This window comes from Eleginops maclovinus, chromosome 13 (assembly GCF_036324505.1).
Source record: "Eleginops maclovinus isolate JMC-PN-2008 ecotype Puerto Natales chromosome 13, JC_Emac_rtc_rv5, whole genome shotgun sequence".
Taxonomy (NCBI): Eukaryota; Metazoa; Chordata; class Actinopteri; order Perciformes; family Eleginopidae; genus Eleginops; species Eleginops maclovinus.
The window spans coordinates 2968453-2987044 of NC_086361.1; the positions used below are offsets into that span (position 1 = coordinate 2968453).

The 18592-nt window shown below is 39.6% G+C and overlaps 1 protein-coding gene across 4 annotated transcripts; it reads right to left on the reverse strand.

Annotated features, from left to right (window-relative positions):
• Positions 1-531: 531 nt before the first annotated feature.
• si:ch211-152p11.4 (regulator of G-protein signaling 8) lies at positions 532-11629 on the reverse strand. 4 transcript variants are annotated; one of them, XM_063899396.1, is made up of 6 exons: positions 11294-11624; positions 9827-10375; positions 8954-9003; positions 8588-8721; positions 3547-3713; positions 532-1888 (listed from the first exon to the last, which is right to left on the reverse strand). In XM_063899396.1, exons 2-6 carry the CDS (start codon positions 10328-10330, stop codon positions 1670-1672), a joined length of 1074 nt encoding a protein of 357 aa, XP_063755466.1. In that variant the 5' UTR covers positions 10331-10375; positions 11294-11624; the 3' UTR covers positions 532-1669. The 4 variants fall into 4 exon arrangements, with proteins under 4 accessions (XP_063755466.1, XP_063755465.1, XP_063755464.1 ...); XM_063899395.1 differs by having other exon boundaries at positions 9827-10378; positions 11294-11623; XM_063899394.1 differs by having other exon boundaries at positions 9827-10427; positions 11294-11623.
• Positions 11630-18592: the final 6963 nt, after the last annotated feature.

Consider the following 18592-nt stretch of genomic DNA (forward strand, 5'->3'; position numbering starts at 1 on the left):
TATAAAGTAATTAAAATTAGTTTTACCTTTACTAGCTGTGATAAACACGCAATAGTCATTAAGTAATTTTATATTTATCATTCATAAATGGGACATAACGAGTAATGATTACTTTTAATTAAGGTATAATTTAATGCACATACTTTTTTGCTTCTAATTAAGTCAGTTTTAAATGCAGGACTTTTACTTGTAACAGTATTTTTACAACTTATACTTAAGATCGGAGTAGTAGGCTACTTCCAACTTTAGCATATATTTCTAAACTAGTTTTAAATAACTATTATGTTTGTATACTTATAGGACACTCTTCTGCAATTCCGGTTGCATGCATTTCATTGTCTGAGCTCTGTGCAATGATTAAACGTTGAATCTTGAATCTGAAGAGAGTTTAGTGGTGTCTGAATTGCAGCAGTGATTGTTCTGCAGCTTTGATGTTTGCTCTACATATCCCAGAAACCGGCGCCATTACTCCACCTACCGCTCTCAATTCTTTCAGCTCGGGCGCATGACTGAACAATCACCACGCACGGATACAAAACAGCATTTTATTTATTTCTCTTTAAAATGTTCTTCCACATTATTACATTTTTTACAGGACCGACTGTCGAATAAATGCTACTGGTCATTCTCATTAACCTTCTTAAATTACTGAGTGTTCCTGCGGGCTATTGTGAGCGTACAGTTTCTCTTTGTTTGAACAGCGAAGTCTAAGAACACTCGGCTTCCCGCCAGTCATTTCACCTGTCACAGGCGATTTGCTCAGGTTTCCCATCTTTGTCATAAAGTAACTCACATAGTACTTTGACCTTTACAGCAGAGAGCTCATTCTTGCTGAACAGGTCTTTCCTTTTCGTCAGCAGCAGAGAGTCTGTGCTTACTGAACCATGGGAACATTAGCTAATACAGGTTTAATCATTACAATGAGAGCTGCCTTGTTTCACACGGAGCTCAATCTGGGCCAAAAGTTTTTGAAAAAATAAAATGTGTTTTAAAGTTCAAGTTTGTTCAAGATCCTGAACAAAATACAATGATGTATTTAAACTAAGAATTCATATTTTTAAAATGTTCATGTTGAATATTATTTTGATTAAAAACATATTTTTTTGATATTTCACTTTTATTTAAATTCTGATATTTGAGTCTTTTTTCCAGTTTCAGATTTTATTCTTTCAGATTAAATCAAAATAAGATCTGAAACTAAAAGGTAAAGTCCTGAATCTTAAAGAATAAACAAGCAAAATAATATTCAACCTGAATTTTTAAAGACAAAGATATTTTACAAAGTTCAGAATCATAGCTTTCAAATTCATTTTATGTTTTTGAATAAAACTTTTGGCCCAGATTTAGCTCCACACAGTTTCACAGGTGCCTGATCTATGTTTTCATATTCTCAGAGCCAAAAAGAGGCCAAATATAAGAATAGTTTAACATTTGAGAGTATTTGTATGGATTTCAATCTTTTGTCTATTATTAAATAAAGAGCTACAACTTGGTAAGCTTAGCTTCGCATAGCTTAAAAAAAACAAAGATATGAAATATAATTTTGAATCTAGAAATCACACTGAACAATATTATTTACCTGACTCCAACGGGAATTTGCTCCAGATGTACCTTTTACACACAAACGTCCCACACAGAAGCTCTATGTCTTATAAAACAGATTTATCTTTTACGGTGTCCCTCCTCCTGAGGCCAGGTGTGTCACCACATGTGTCTCCTTGTCGGCCTCTCGCAGTAAGGAGAGGTAGAGGTCAGACTGGAGGAAGCGGGGATAACAGTCCATGTCTAGGAGGGAGTAGATGCGTTTCTGTGCGAGGGACAGCGAGGCGTGAGACGGAGCCTGCAGCAGCTGGAGGGACAGATCCCTGGTCTTACTGTCCAGATTCACCTTCATGAAGAACACACAGCAAGTTAGTTTTTGTTACACCTACTTATTACACAACTTATACTTGATACTGATTGGTCAGTTTAGATGTACAGTAGTCTTTTTTGATAGCAGACCACTGCTAGAGACGCTCTGAACAAGAGACTATGTGCAGTCATATCAATCTGCAGAAAAAAGTCCTTTCAATTTAATGTCTGCAAAAAATACATTAAATTTCTTCCATCTGCAAAAAACACCATGGAATACTTTTTGAGAGTACTTTGGACTTGTGATGGATGAACTGTTATTAAAAAACAAGAAAAGAAGAACACGAAAATAGTGCAAGAGAAGGAAAGAGGTTAAAGACAGAAAACTGCACAACAGAGAAGACAGGAAGTAAACACTAACGGGAACATCAGAAGAAGACAGACAGGAAGTAAACACTAACGGGAACATCAGAAGAAGACAGACAGGAAGTAAACACTAAAAGGAACAGCAGAAGAAGACAGACAGGAAGTAAACACTTAACGGGAACATCAGAATCAGAAATACTTTATTTATCCCAAACTGGGACATTTTTTCATTGCAGCAGCGAAATACAAAAAGAAGCATAACAAATAATACGAAATAAAAATAAAAATGAGAAATATACAAATGAACAAATAGTGCAATGAAATGGAATAAAGACAGACAGGTTAACACCAAAGGGAAAAGCAGAAGAAAACACACAGGAAGTAAACACTAAAGGGAACAGCAGAAGAAGAGAAACAGGAAGTAAACACTAACAGAAACACGGTAAGGGCTCTGTGGTGTGAGCAGACTTGGACAGTTAATCATAATAAATAAATTCTCAAAAAATGTAGACTTCCTATCTAGAATGTTTAAATCTTGTTTACAAAAGACTGATCTTGAGAAAGCTATTTAAAAAGGCACAGTTCTTACAAACTGCACTTTAGTTATTGCAGGACTTCTCCCTGAGCAAACTATCGGGGGAAAATGGAACTGCATTAAGAGACAGGCACTGTTATTTAGTGCTGAATTTACCATTTCCTACAAATATAGTGCTGAAATAGCTGAACTCTTGTGAGATTAGGTTTTATCTCATTAGAACTAGTAAATGTTCCTTAAAAAAGGTGGACCCCCTAAGAAAGAGGACTCATTCAGAAAAAGTTTCTAAATAAAAAACACACAAAGCAAGAGTCTTCCAAGCTGGAGAGCGTGAACTGAAACAGTTTTATCTCCCCGTCTCTCTGTTATCTCTCTGTCTGAAAAACTTGCTAAACTTGTAAGGGATTAACAGGATGATCAGAGGTTGGGGTTCCCTTTACATTAGTCAAACATGGAGTTCACTTTTGCTCATTTCTTATCCAGGACAAAATGGAAAAATAAACTTCTGATCTAAAAGAGGCACTCCTGGTTAAATATGTTAATCAAAAGAAAATATTGTTACTGATGTGCTTCCAAAAGAGATGTTCTTTTCTGCTAAGTTGTGCTCTACTTTTGCAAAACACTCTCTAAAAGAATGCTGGTATTGATGCAAGCTGTGACGTTAAACCTCAAACGCCTACACAGGGAGAAACATAAAAGGTATACACATGAGACAGGACTTGAATTACATTTCCTGTTGCATGCAGAGAGGTTTAAAAGCCTTGGCTGCATGGTTGAATATAAGAGGCGTGTACCTCCCGCGGGGCTCCTGGCTGGATGTAGGTGCTGCAGATATCCTTGGCCCTCCTCTGCAGGCTGAAGTTGTTGGATGAGTGTTTGTACTGCTCACAGGCCAGATAGAACTGCAGGTTCTCCTCGCTGAACTCAGAGCGCAGGAATGCTCCAAACACTGAGACACCAGCTGAGAGGAGGAGGAGGGAGACATGCCAACGTCACTTTTAAGCATGTTACAAGAAGACACCCACACACACACACAGGACACTGATTTAACAATCCTGCAGGCCTTATAAGCACAGCACAAACACACACAACTGTTGCCAGCTGTAAAGTTTCTCAGGTTCGTTTTAAAACCTTGGCACGCATCTTTCCTTTCTACTCATCTCTCCTCAGGCTGTGTAGGCTTAAATTCATGGCTGGTTATTAAACTCATGTTTCAAACATGACTGCTTTGTACAGAGGACAGTGTCAAAGAGTTCTGAAACCACATATAGCACATGCCACTGTTCACACATGCAAAGGACAGCACTCAAGATTAGCATGGCACTGATAAGAAGGACCATTCACACAAAGAGGGCTGGGGTTAGCCATCAGTTAAAGGCTAAGGGTCACCAGAACATTATTGAAGCATAAGTGCACACATCCTTACAAATGTAAAAGAAAGCACCTCTTTTCACCCTCTGAAACTCAGTCGGCTCTGATTGGTTAGCTCTGTTAAGATTGAGGGAACACAGGGATTTCAGCCTTTGCAGTCCATTTGCCTGCCATGCACAAAAAACTATAAAACAAACTACAGGAGAGGGAATATCCCCAAAAAGCAGAATAGAAGACAAACATAATGTGTTCACAGCACTGATACTAAGCTTTTTTACTGGAACATTATTAACAAAAAGACCGTTAAATACGACAAATTGGAAAAAAATTGCAATCACAAAACCATCCGATAGCCTAGACCTACAGTAAATGTGATAATGTTATTTTGTAGGCAGAAAGAAGTTAGCAATGCAAGGGCTTCATCCAGGGGCAGTTTGTGTATTAGCGCGATTTGGGTGATGCACTACCAACGGGAAAAAGAGGGCATTTTTTTTCTAACACAGCAGCAGTCGTAATCAGTGTTCTAGAAGTTAGATCTGTCAAAAACGTCATTGTCCAATCAGACCAAAGTCGTGCTTCACATGGTCCCGTCCCTTTTGGGGCGATTTCAGTCAGGTTGAAAATCGCCCCCCAGGGTTCTCTCATAGACTCTCAAGTAAAACGCATTTTTTTCAAATATCAGAGCTTTCAATGCAATCTCTATTGGTTCTGGGAGGGCTTGCCCTTACGCTATTTCGTCATACGTAACTGAGAAAAAAAGCGGGCAGCTTCTTCGATCAAGTCACTTACTACTCTCAAGATGGCTAGGGTTCAGTGAAGTTCCATTGTGTCTTTGAAAGAAGTTCCTTTTAGATCCCGGTGCAACTCCATATAAATTGGCATTAAAATAATCAGGAACTCCAAGACCAAATTTAACCATTCAACAAGCAATGCTTGGACGTCGACTGGTGTAACAGATATGCACCATCTATCTGAAAAAATACAGAAACATGAGCTGTCAAAGATCCACATGGATAGCTGCTGGAGATTTTCATCTTTTGGGAGGGGGCACATTGCCACTCAACTGGATGAGGGATACAGGCTAGCTGTTCATCGCCTCAATGATGAGGTGAGCAAGAACTGTCACATCCTCAACCGGCTTGTCCAGTGTGTGAAATTCTGCGGGGTGTTTGAGCTAGCTTTGCGAGGCAAAGATGAAACATAGGGCTCCACCAACCCTGGCATTTTTGGTGAGCATCTAAAACATGCTACGGTATTCAGTCAATAAATACTTGACTTAATATGCTGCGCCTGTCTGTATGTTGTTTCTGAACATATCTTTTGGCCTGTTTAGCTATTTTACATCATACATCATTGGATTCATGTAAATAATGAATATAATAATAAGTAGAATAATTTATTGTGGACCCTCACCATTTCTGTTTATAGAGGCTCCTGGATGCCACTTTCTTCCATAGCTTTCCACCTGTAACTTTTGTAGCTAGAGGGGAAATATTTCTGTTGTGTGTTGCTGTCTAGTGGACACAAGAGGGATCTCTGTCTAAGTTAATCATCTACAACAAATTGATATGGTCTTGCTTAATGTACCTATTGAATGGGTCACCTTAATCATTATCAGAAAAAAATTGCCCCCATGAGATTTTTTTCAGGAGCCGCCACTGGCTACATCGATAAAGAGAGGTGGGATTTTTCCATTGGATATCGGTACATTGCCAAAAACAAGAGGATAATATCCACATACTAACACCACTTTTTTTTTATATTTGATGTGTAAATGTAACTGTCAGACTTACAAATCGAACATGAGGCTATAAACAAACAACACAATCACATGACTGCCCATCACTACTGCTAAGCTAAAGGCGGCTAATGTTCGGTGTGAGTACAGTAGTTTCATTTAGCCACCTGTTAGCAACCGCAGAGACGCAAAGAGGCTTCAGACTTTCACCTGTCAGGTATTTACTGAGGTATTATATGACGTAGAACAACAACTTTAAAATCTATTCAGCTTGTGATGTTATTTCAGGCATCTAACCACAGACACTCCTGACTAATTCCTGCACCACTATCAGTAACAGTTATCTCTGAAAATATCCTGTAGAATCTTGTTGTATTATCAGAATTTAATCTTATAATACACAACCGCCCCAGGTGACAATGTAAGTGTGTCATCTGCCACTAGAGAGTACTGGAATACACCAAGAAAAACAACAGTACCAGGAAACAGAGAAGTGATTGAGGAATGAACTTGTGTAGCAGGAATACAAAATGTTGCAACCACTATCCCTGCTCACGTCAGACCGGTCTCAAACATCCTCTAGCTGCAGGGATGTTGAGAAACTATTACAGGAGTGATTTACATTGCTGTTAACTACCTGTTCTATTAATAGAGGCAGCAGGGTCAGGGTAAGTGCTGTTCTTTAAGCTTTATTGCACAGCACACAGTAACCAGTGACGTCAGCTCACATGTCAACAGCCCTGCAGCAACCTGTGACTTCACGAGCAGGGGAACTTGAGACAGAGTTTTAGTTGCTCCAACATGTCTTTAAAGCAGAAGTTGAACATCGGTGAAAAATAACAGGGTGTAGATGTTCTGGTAAGAAGCTTGGAAAAGCAATCATCAAACATCTGTAACAAAAAAAACCTACCCTACGGATTCTTCCAGCATTAAGAAGTGAGACCAGACTAGTGCAACAGCTTTCAACAGACCCCGCCTCCCTCCAGGACCGCCCTCCATTCTTATTTTGGCAAAGGCCAGGCCAGCACTATAGACATAAAACACTAATAATTTATTTGATCCACTTCCGCAATAAATTCAAGAATCATTAAGCAGCACAGGGTTACACAAGGAAATTCAGTAGCTGATCTGCTACACTAAGAAAACTATGACGAGATAAAAGAGAACAACATGATGAGTACATTACGTTTTTTGGGGATTCATCATGAGGCAACGGTTAGTGTGTTATCTGATAATACACGTGAGTTTAACTGTTTCATTTACGTGAGTCTTTATCAGGCGGGCCACATGTTAACATCACAGACTATCTCCTGATCTAGCCTAGTCCCTTGGTGACCTCACAAAACAGTGCCCGTAGTGTTTCAATACTATTGGCTATTTCCAGACTAACACACAAACAGCCAACACCACACAAATAAAATGGCGGGCATCTTTGACATTAATAACCTCGACATTGTTCGTCCGCGTTGAGGTTTGGCATCCAAGCATCATTGATAGTTCAGAAAATTATTTTTTATTTAATGGCCGAGGTTCAAGCGAAACAGGTGGGTTTTAAGTCTTTTGCTGAGGTGTACCTGGGTCCAACTTGCAGTGAAGAGATTGGCTGATGCGGACAGAAGTGCACATGCTGGAGTGTATTGTTCAACCATGTTTTGCATGAAGTAAGAACAGGGTTCTGCTGGTTAGTGGACTAGGCTTATACTAGGTCCTAGCCGCATCAGTTTAGCTCCCCTCTTGCCTCTCTTCCCTCTCCCTCATGGAGCTCACTCCTCCCTCTGTGGTGATAGGCCCGTATATCTATCATAGGCTATAAGAGCTCCAATAATGAAGATGAAAAAGTACAATTTGAAAGAGGTCCTATTATGCTGTGTGATATATAGTTTAAATATAAAAATCCTAAAGCCCCTCCCAAAGGATCTTCTTCGACACACTCCCGCCCTGCCTAAAACGCCTCCATTGGGCTCCTTTGTTTACTTTTGCAACATGTAGCACTCGCTTCTATTGGCTAGCGCTCCAACACATTGGCCACGACAGGCTAAGAGGCGGGACATCCCTAAGCAGTTGACCAATCACAACAGAGCCAGCCAGCTAACCAATCAGAGCAGACTGGGCTCTGGTTTCAAACAGAGGGTGAAAAGAGGTGCTGCAGCACAGGCAGTATGAGGAAAATAAAGAGCTTTTTGAACATTAAAACATGGAGAAATGTCCCAGGAGAGGGACTCAATACTGATATTAAACTGAACAGGAGCAGAATAAGTCCTTTTTAAACCAAATTTGGATCACAAATCATAGCAGCTTCTAGCAGCTGCATCTACATTAACTGCCAATTACCTTTAAAATAATGGAAATATTTTAAGCACCAATCTGTTGGTGTGACAGGCGGCTTTGAGAGAAAGCACTTAATAAGAGGGAATATTTTCATTTGGATAGTTGCAATTCATCTTATGAGGGAATGAGGTAGATTGATCCAGCCGCACTACCTGCATCACATATTATCACCACATCAATGAGGTTTAATCACCAAATTCCTTTGCTGGTCAAAATCCTTCCATCTTCTAGCGGAGCAGAAGTGCAGTTGGGAAGTCATCTATGTATACAATTATAGCTTCCCATTTCTCTGGTTAGTTCAGTGATTTATACAAAAAATCAAACAAACCATTCCATCAACCATGTGATTTCCTGCCTCCACGAAGTGTTTGGCTAAATAAAACTCAGAGAGAACTCACTTTGGCTGAGCAGCAGGGTGTTCAGGGACTCAGCCCATTTCTCCAGCTCTTCTCGACTGATCTTCCTCTTCTTACTGGGGCCCATCTGGCTCCATTGACGCATGAAGAGCAGGCGAGACCTCCGCTCTGTTACACTGGGGACCAGGGAAAAAGATGGAGCCATCGTCACATCATTATAAATACTGACGCAGGAACACCGGGATTTCATTTTGAAGACATCCGATATGTGTCTGAGGACGTTGCATTTCATGCCTCGAGTGTGGTGAAGGCATTCTGCCAGTTTAATCCAGTGTTATTTTACGTGGATATCCATCAAACTTTGCAATATCTAAAATGAAATTGAATGAAAATATAGAATATGCTCACCTGTCTTTCTGCTCTGTGTTGGACAGGTTGGAGTTTGAGGAATGAGGACTCTGGAACAGAACACACACAAGTAAGCTGGAAATCTTTCCTGTATTCAACGCTCTGAAACCCAATAGAATGGTGCAGGAATGAGTCCTAAAACTCGGAAATTAGTTAGCAGTTAAGACTTTCCATTCCTTTTCTCAAATTGAATGTTTTTTTTAGTATGTTTTTGGCTATAAGCCTGAAATAAGGTCTTTGGTTTAGACAAGCTTAATACATTTCCTCATCCTACGACATAAAATATGTCAGTAAATACGTCTTCTATGTTTAAAAGAACAGCGGTTGCTTACAAGTGACGCAAATACTCGTAATCACGCCAAGGTGAGCCTCCTTAAGTTTAACGGTGGTGACGTGAATTTAAGCAACTATCATGTAGTTTGTTTAAAGAGGCCCTATTCTGCTTTATGGGGGTTCCCCTCTCCTGTATTGTGTTCTAGCTGCATATAAATGGTCTCCAAAGGCTAGAATCCCTGTGTTCCCATCAGAGGGAGTTTCTCTCTTACACCCCCTCCCGACCCCCGTCCCTGAATGAAAAGCCTCCATTGGACTCCTGTGTTTACGTCTGCAACATAATGACATCACTATGTAACACTGAAGCTTGAATTGGCTAGCAATCCAACACATTGTACGTGATAGGCTAAGTGGCGGGACATCTCTAAGTTGTTCACCAATCACAACAGAGCCGGCCAGCTAACCAATCAGAGCAGACCTGCAATATTCCAGAATCATACACAAAAAAAATCCAGGATTTGTAACAAATAAACTACAAGCCCTTAATGTAGAGGATATTTCTCTGTCTTTATACTGCTCTACAGACTGAAAGTGTCCCACCTGTCCGAACAGACTCCGGAGGTGCAGCTTGGCGGCTGACAGCTTGGGTTTATGGTTGTTGCTGTGATGTGCTTTGAAGGAGAAGGGGTTGGTGGAGGAGGGAGACCGGGGGGGCATGTCGTCTCTCTCCATGCTCTCCGTGCTGCCCTGGGCGTTGGGGTTCAGCTGGCTGTCGCTGTAGGCCCTGCAGCCTTCACCAATGATGCACACACTCAAGTGATTCTTGTCCAGCTTGTCCTGCTTCCCCAGCTCACTCAGTGTCTCCACGCTGACGCTGTGCTGCTTGGTCAGTTCATTCCCGCTCTGCTCACCGTAAACCGCTTTAGGCTCCAGGATGGTGGGGGTCAGGACGCAGGTGCCCCTGTTCAGCTCATCCTCCCCTGTGTGAGGGGTGTAGGTGCCTGAGTCCCGGTTGTCCTGAACATCATGGTTCTTCAGGGCCACCCTCCTCCACGGGAGGAAGTCCAGATCCAGGAGGTTTCCCTCAGAGCTGAACCTGCGCATGGTGGCTGTGTGGGGAGGGGCGGGATAGGTTGGAAAAAGGAAGTGCTGCTAGTATGGGAAAAAGAAAAGCAAAAGCCAGATATGAGGTTAAGAAGAGCTGCAGTGAAGCAACGTGAGTTAATAAAGCAGGGAGGTAGGGGGTTTGGAAAAGCAATGACATTGGACATGAGACAAATGGATCCAAGAGACAATGACTTGTTCCACATTGATATGTCAGCTAACTGAATGGCAGCCCACATTGGATTTAACTATCCTTTAAATTCTGAATTGAGATTCTTACACAAATGTTAAATGAATAAAAATTCAGTTTAAAATAAATAATAATAAATTACTGTAATGTATGAGAGACTGACACACATTTGCTCACCATTGGCTCTGTTAGTGAGATGATTTTTACATTTACTAACTCTATGTGATTTTGTCTTAATACTCATCTAAAAAGCTTAGTCACAATTGTGTAGTTTGTATTTGCTTTTTTATGCTAAAAACATTATTTGGAAATATAATATCTAGAGTAAATACGATTTGTCAACAATGACTCTTACTTGAGATCATGTCTGATTTGATTTAGTATCTGATCATTTGTACTTAGTTTAGACTTTAAGACAACAAAGTGTTAATGAGTTTATAATCATTAACTATAAAACTAACACTTTTAGATCAGTATTTTAACTTTCTGGGTACCTTTTGTAATTTTGTCTTCGCAGAGTTTAGTGTCCATTGTTTTGTTTTTGTTTTTTCCCCTGGCACAAAAAGACTCCCTTACATGGCATAGCTACTGCAAATGAACATAAAGTAATCTACTGTTGTCACTGCACAGATTATGAGGAAGTACAGCTGAATTCTACTATTTTATACTGATTAATGATAGTTAAATTAATGACATGGCAACGAGCCTAGTCAGACCTCTGCTCACCGCTGCACCCTGAACACAACAGTGGAAAAACGCCAGTGAATATGTACCTCTTCGTCCAGCGGGTTTTAAACTCTCTCCATGGCAGACAGTCAGATTCCTCCTGATTTCACGAGCGACGAAGTGCACTAGCTGAGGTTTCCGAATCCAGCAGAGCCGACTTCTGCCCCCGAGAGACAGAGAGACGCAGGACTGCAGACCTGTTCCTGGATCAGTGGGACCACAGCACTTCACACGGACACAGATTTGAGAAGACTCGCGGAAGCAAGATAAAACATCAGGTAGTTTCATTGAATTTCCACTTGAGTGGCTCAGAGAGGCTGCCTCCCCCTCCTGACTGCCGCGCACCACACCTTTAGTCTGTCTGAACTTGTCTGACACACTTCAACAGGAGAATCTCTCTCTCTCTCTCACACACACACACACACACACACACACACACACACACACACACACACACACACACACACACACACGCACGCACGCACGCACACACACCTTCACTCGCAACATGTGGGGTGCGTCCTGGAAAACACGACAATCCACTGACAGGTAATAAGTAGTGTTTACAAGAAATCTCAGAATGTGAAAAAGTCTACTTCTACTACTACCATTACAACTAAAACTACTACTACTACTATTACCATTACAACTAAAACTACTACTACTACTACTATTACCATTACAACTAAAACTACTACTACTACTACTATTACCATTACAACTAAAACTACTACTACTACTACTATTACCATTACAACTAAAACTACTGCTAATTCGACTACACCTACTACTACTACTACTACTACTACTACTACTACTACTACTACTACTACTACTACTACTACTACAATCACAACCAACAATAATAATATTATACAAATAATTATAATTATAATAACAATAACAATTATGATTATAATAATGATGATAATTATAGAAAATAGAAAACAATCATGATAATAATAATTTATTTGTATACTTTTCTGGATGTATAATCTAAAATGGAGGTAAACGTTTAATTAACTAGCAAGTTCGAACAGTTATAAAAGGAATAAACACTTTGCCAAAGTGACAGCTATAGCCCAAAAGAGAAAGGCGCTCAGGCATAAAACGGACGCCTCTCTTTGGGGTCCTTTGACGTTGCGTTCGCAATCATGGTTAATTTTGAAAAATCCAGCTAAAGGGTCAACCTAAATACCCCAATCTTCTGAACAATAGCTTCATTTAAAATGTGTTTTTATATCAATAGCAATACTTCCGTTGGACGTGGACAACTTTAACCCCGGTGGAGAAGCTGTTAGCACTGTCACTTCCTCCCGGTGATTGAGATTAGCTAACGTTAGCTGGCTGGCTACCATGCTAAAAACAACAACAACGTACGGAGCTGCCTTTGAGCCCAGACTGATGAGCCTCGGAAACCTCTGATTCAACCACATTTATCAGATCCATTGTGGGGAAAGGTTGCTACCTCTCCTCCACTTCCCATATTAAAAATAATCCCTAATGCACCATAGTAAACATTAGCATATATATATTTAAAACATTGGTGCATTGTTAAAAAAAAAAAAGTAACGTAAACTGGTTTTTATTTGAGCGTCTTTGATTGTTCTTTATTTTAAATGTGTTGTTTTAAATGCAGGTGGACCCTTGATTTATTGAACAAAATGCTGTGTTTGCTTTTAATTCACGTGTTAAACTAAAACATAATTTGATATTGAAGTAATCAAAAAATAAGAGAAAGTAATCAGATTATAATATTACTTTATATTAGGTTACTGATTACAGATTGTTTTTACAGGTAACTAATAATGTATCAGAATATATGGTTTAGGTAACCCTCCCCACCCTGTAGCTATATAAACAGCTGTCTCTCTGTCTGTGCTGCTGCCAGGTGAGGATCGACAGAGAGAGAGGTGAGAGGAGATGCAGACTGCAGCGCTCAGAGATTCCCCAACACACACCCAGCTTTGTCTATAGGACTCCTGATCATCCACACACTACAGGAACACACTGTGGCAACATCTCACTTTACGCACAGTCTAAAATTGCTTCCTGATCGGCTGCAGAATGACGCCACCTGCTGAAGTCTGTCAGAACGGACAACCTGTAGGCTCCAGGGTTTGAGAAACGTTGAGCCACTTCAACTTAAACAGCCCCTTTGCTGTTGGAGGCTAGTGCAAGAGAGAACGAGACAGGGCCACAGGAAAACACATGTAACCCCTCTGTAGTGATAACAGACTGAGCGTTAAAGTATGAAATACCTCAGATTATTAACTTGGAAGAAGGTAAAAAATGTATTCTTTGATGATAAAGATCTTATGTAATTGAAAAGTCTGAATATTCTTGAAAAAGTCATAAATGAAAATTAAGTTGTTTTTGTGTTAACAGTATAAAAAAGGGGGATAGTATTATTACATAAACTGGAAGTTTTCTAGAAAAGCACATGAGAGAGTGATCAATGCTGCCAGAAATGAAGGCACTGAAGTTATCTAGACGAAATACAAAATTAATGTACATAAAACAAGTCAGAAAGCATTATGAGGATTATTAGAAGATAACAACGTGAGATCAAGAGTTTGTGTTACAGCCTGTAGGATATCATGTACAGTGGTGTAGAGCAAGTACATTTACTCAATTACTGTACTTCAGTACCATTTTAAGGGACATGTACTTAAGTATTCCCATTATATGCTTAGTACTTTTACTCCACTACATGTATTTAATCCCTTTAGTTACTTTACAGATCTGGATTAATGATGGTAAATATAACCAACCCTTAAATCAGACTTTAGTTCACCTGGAGTAAATTCAGCAGCTACCCTGCAGTATACAAAGCCATTCAAACTAGCTACACCTTTACCAGCTCTGAGAACACTTTAATGATCAATAATTATAAAACATCTCAGAGATATTATTCTGAAATGGACCAATCAAACAATTTGTTTTTGAATGATAATACTTTTCTACTTTTTGTTTTGGGTCTATCGGGTATTAATTAATCAATGTATCGGTAAATGTATTAGCCTTTTTTTGCTGCTTGTGAGTTTTCACTGCCCCCTTGTGATGTGTGAAGGCATCCTCAGAGTCACCCCTGCTGCTGCTCATCCTCTGAGTCACAAAGAGAAGCCCTTCCTGTGCAAGGAGTTATTATTCCAATTCAATTTAATTATCACACGTGCGCAGGCCCACAGCAACAAAACATTACATTAAACCGTTGTCAGGAGCAGTGGTCCAAGATTACAGGAAGTTACAAGCCTGTTAGGAGGGTCAGTTTAGAAACGTATTCCATAAAATGAATAGTTACATGTTAGAACATTTAATCAGGAACCTAATCTGAGTGTCACATTTAAAACAATGTAACCTGATTACTTTCTGATACTTTTGGATGACTGCAATGTGAATAAGTACAGTATAAGAGAAATTAAATGTGAATAAGATGTTTTTAACGTTTTATGTAAGACAACAGAACAATGTGACCTTAGAAAAGAAGAAACCAAGATATTTAGTAAAATAAATGACATGGATTCAAAGCAAACATGGTATTTTTGTTCAATAAATCAGGTTCCATCTACTGCATTTAAAAAAAAGAAAAATATCTCTGAGATTTTTTGACTCCATTTATTTCAAAACACTTCTGGTTAAGCAGACAACATGTTCTACGTTAACAAAAGAAATATAACATTTGGTTAAAATTGTTAAAATGAATACATTATTATCTATTCCTTTATATTATTATTAGTATGCACTTCTGTAAGGAAAGTTCACTACAACAGTTTGTAGATGAATTTCACTCTGGTGTCTAAATAAATACAATAGTGAAATCTGAAAGGCCTGAATATAGATGTTTCTTTATTGATTTATTAAACTCAACAGAAATGTGTCAGTTATAACACTTGACTGCATATTTTCTTGGTAGATTGGACAGTGACAGCTGGATCAGGTAACTCATCACAAGTCCCAGATTTTGAGTTTTGATCAGAGACTGCACTGACCTCCACGAGTGATTGGACCCTACACTCTTCTATAAGTGGGTCAAAAATGACCCATATTAGAATCAATGTGTTTTTACCATTGACTGTAAAAATAAGGTTTTTACGCCATTTTTGTCATTTTTGTTAAGAATAATCACTTGTATAACATTTTGTATTATATTTTTGACCACACAAGAATGATTTCATGTTTGAAATATCTTTAATTTTTCACTTTTTAACATTTTGAAAAAACTTTAAAAAAAAAACCATTTTGAACATATTGATAATTAAAAAAGAAGAAAATGACCCAAAACAGCAATAGAAAAATGTGAACATCCAGTGTGTGTGTGTGTGTGTGTGTGTGTGTGTGTGTGTGAGTGTGTGAGTGCGTGTAACTGTCCAGTCATTGACAGTTCCTCTCTCTTTTCCCTGTTTTTCTTGTCTCCTCACTGTCTGCAGTTGACCAGGAACAGGTCCCATACATAGCGGAAGGCTGCCATATGGTCTGTTTCCAGGCGGACGGCTCTGGTCCTCTTGTCATCGAAGCGCAAGACACAGCGAATATCTTCAAATCTTCCAACAGCCATAGTGGCCTTGTACATGGGATTATGTAAAGGACTGCCAAACAGCTCACGGACTGATACATCCCAGTTCTTCTCACTTCCTGCAAGAAGGGTCAATCCAATGAAGGCCATGAATTCATCTTTGGTGACATTTTTCCACGCTTTTCCTCTAGCTGTTGCTACTCTCCGTCCCTCCACTTTTGTGCACTTCATCACCTCTGGCATGATATTATCAGTGATAAAGAGCTCCCATGCATCTTTTGGTGAGACAGTGGTGGTAAGCCCTTGTGCAGGCCCTGACCGACTTCTGAGGATATTGTGGCTCGGTGTTCTGCCCTGGGTGGGAGGTAACTCGCTCCAGTAAGAGCTCTTACGACTCATTCTGTTGGATGTGATTTGGACTTCACTTTCTTCTTCAGAGGACTCACAAGAGGAATCTTCTGTGTCTGATTGATCCTGTTCAGTTTGTAGAGTTGGATTTCCAGGCCGACGACTGACACTGCCACCTGGACAATAGTCTGGATCCTCATCATCTGAGATTTCAGATTCTGAGTCCAACCCCGTAACTGCCTCTCCATCATCCAGCTTCTGTAGGACCATTTCAGCTGTGTACCTAGCAGCCATGACACCTTGGATGAGGAAACATAAGAGGAATGTTTTCAATAGATCAATATGTAGCTATATAAATAAATACACACACACACACAGACACGCACACACACACAGACGCACACACACACACACACACACACAGACACGCACACACACACAGACGCACACACACACACACACACACACACACACACACACACACACACACACACACACACACACACACACACACACACACACATAGTAATGCTAGCTATCTTAGTTAGCTAGCTATAAAGTAGGCTAATTTGTTGATACATAATAATAACATACTCTTTCACACAACAGTCATGAGTGACACACACACAATATTTTCTGAGGATAATACTTACACGTATCAGATCTTGCTGTGTAAAATAATCTTCCTGAAGGGTGACACTTCTGATATAGTCTGTTTGGTCCACAGTTAATGTATTCCTGACAGCCACAGTTGATGAGAATCAAAGGTTCCCATAAGATTCCATAGAAAATGCATGCCGGTCATTTTTGACCCACTTATGGAAGCTTGGGGTAGTAATACAAAAACTACATTTTATTAAAATGTATAAAAGGTAAGTTAAAAATGTAAATGGCATGATATCAAAAACATGTTTTTTGAGGAATACCTGGAATATGAAATGATAACAATTTTCCATTACGAAGATATTTCAAGAAAACATCCTCACTGGGTCATTTTTCACCCACTTATGCATCTAAGGGACTGGCTTTGAATGTATGATCATTTTGTGTCCTTATGCTAAATGTTGTTTTAATAGCTTGATTTTTAATTCAGCTATTTCTCTTTTTTATTTTATTTCTTTTTACCCCTGCAAAGTGTATAAATACCGAAATCCAATGCAAAAATCCCATTGATCTTGTGGAGGGAGCCCTTGCAATGCTAGCTAGGGTCAGCCTACAAAATAAATCATCACTGCACCACTCTGAAGGTGTTGCAGATTTGAACTTATTTAATCACAGGACTTTTATTCAGATGGAAATTTGCTGGGATTGCCACATAAAGGGAGGGAGAAATCAACAGCTCCACTGCTGGATTGGATACCTCTTTGGCAACGCTAAGCTTCATGAAACTGTTACATCCTGTCTGAGCTGGAACTATTTCTTGGCAGAAAGCAAGTGCGTTTTCCTGCAGTCTTATTGCCAGGTATGGTATGGAACTGCTGAACGACACAAGCAAACCAGTGCAGCGAAAAGGCAAAACATTTTCATGCAGTCAACTAAAGAAGCTAATCCAGGGGTTCTAGCTCGGGTCAGACTCAGGAACACATATTTGATACATAATGACAAAAAGAACCAGGTTAAGAAATACTGGAATTTTCTTTTAACGTGCAGATTATGTGTAGACATCCAGGACGATGTGATGCAGCGCTAGCAACACTTATTTTAACGTAACCCTTTAGCATTTAGCATCCTCAGACACACATCTTTGAGAATTCTGTTCTGTTAAATCAGACATCTTAAGTTTAACACTGTACTCAGGTCAAAAAGTGAATAGCCCAAATTTTACAACCTCAAAATTTAAAAGTGAAATCTGAAAACAAATGTTTTACAAAATCTAGTTAGTATGTAGTTCTGATTCAAAATACAACAACCCAGTGTCAGTCTAGCAGGGACGAAGGCCACGTGACTCCTGTATGTAACACCTGAAGAATTACACTCCTCGATGTCAGATTGCTTATTTAATGACAAAGATGAAGAAGCCCTGCAGCAATTCACAAAATAACAATATGAGCTACAATCAGTAATTCCGTCATGCACATGTCTAACACAAATATCAGCAAGAACTTAATAATGATGATATAAGATGACATAAATGATAATGATAACCAAATAAGATAAAGGACTTACATGAATTATGTTAGCATGCTTAAAATCCACACTCTGTAACAGGAACGTCTGTATTGCTTACTGTTTAACTTCTGTAACCGGAACGTCTATGATACTTACAACAATATGGCCGACTCCTAACTGAGTATTAATAATATACTACCCCCTAGTGGCCAGTGGTAAACTCTGCATCCCCCCCAGTCCGTAAAGCTATGAACGGGAATAGGTTAACGGACTCAGTCTTGCATCCAATGGCCCGTCTCGGGTTCGTAGCGTTTGGGTGGCTTCCTCGGGCGGCATGGCCGGTCAATGCGGGGCAGCGATGGCGGTGATTGCG

Coding starts and splice junctions, on each gene's coding strand:
- si:ch211-152p11.4 (XM_063899396.1), bottom strand. CDS start 10,330: ATGCGCAGGTTCAGCTCTGAGGGAAACCTCCTGGATCTGGACTTCCTC. Junction 8,722..8,953: donor AACACAGAGCAGAAAGACAG/GTGAGCATATTC, acceptor CCTGGTCCCCAG/TGTAACAGAGCGGAGGTCTC. Junction 3,714..8,587: donor CACCCTGCTGCTCAGCCAAA/GTGAGTTCTCTC, acceptor TCCTCCTCTCAG/CTGGTGTCTCAGTGTTTGGA.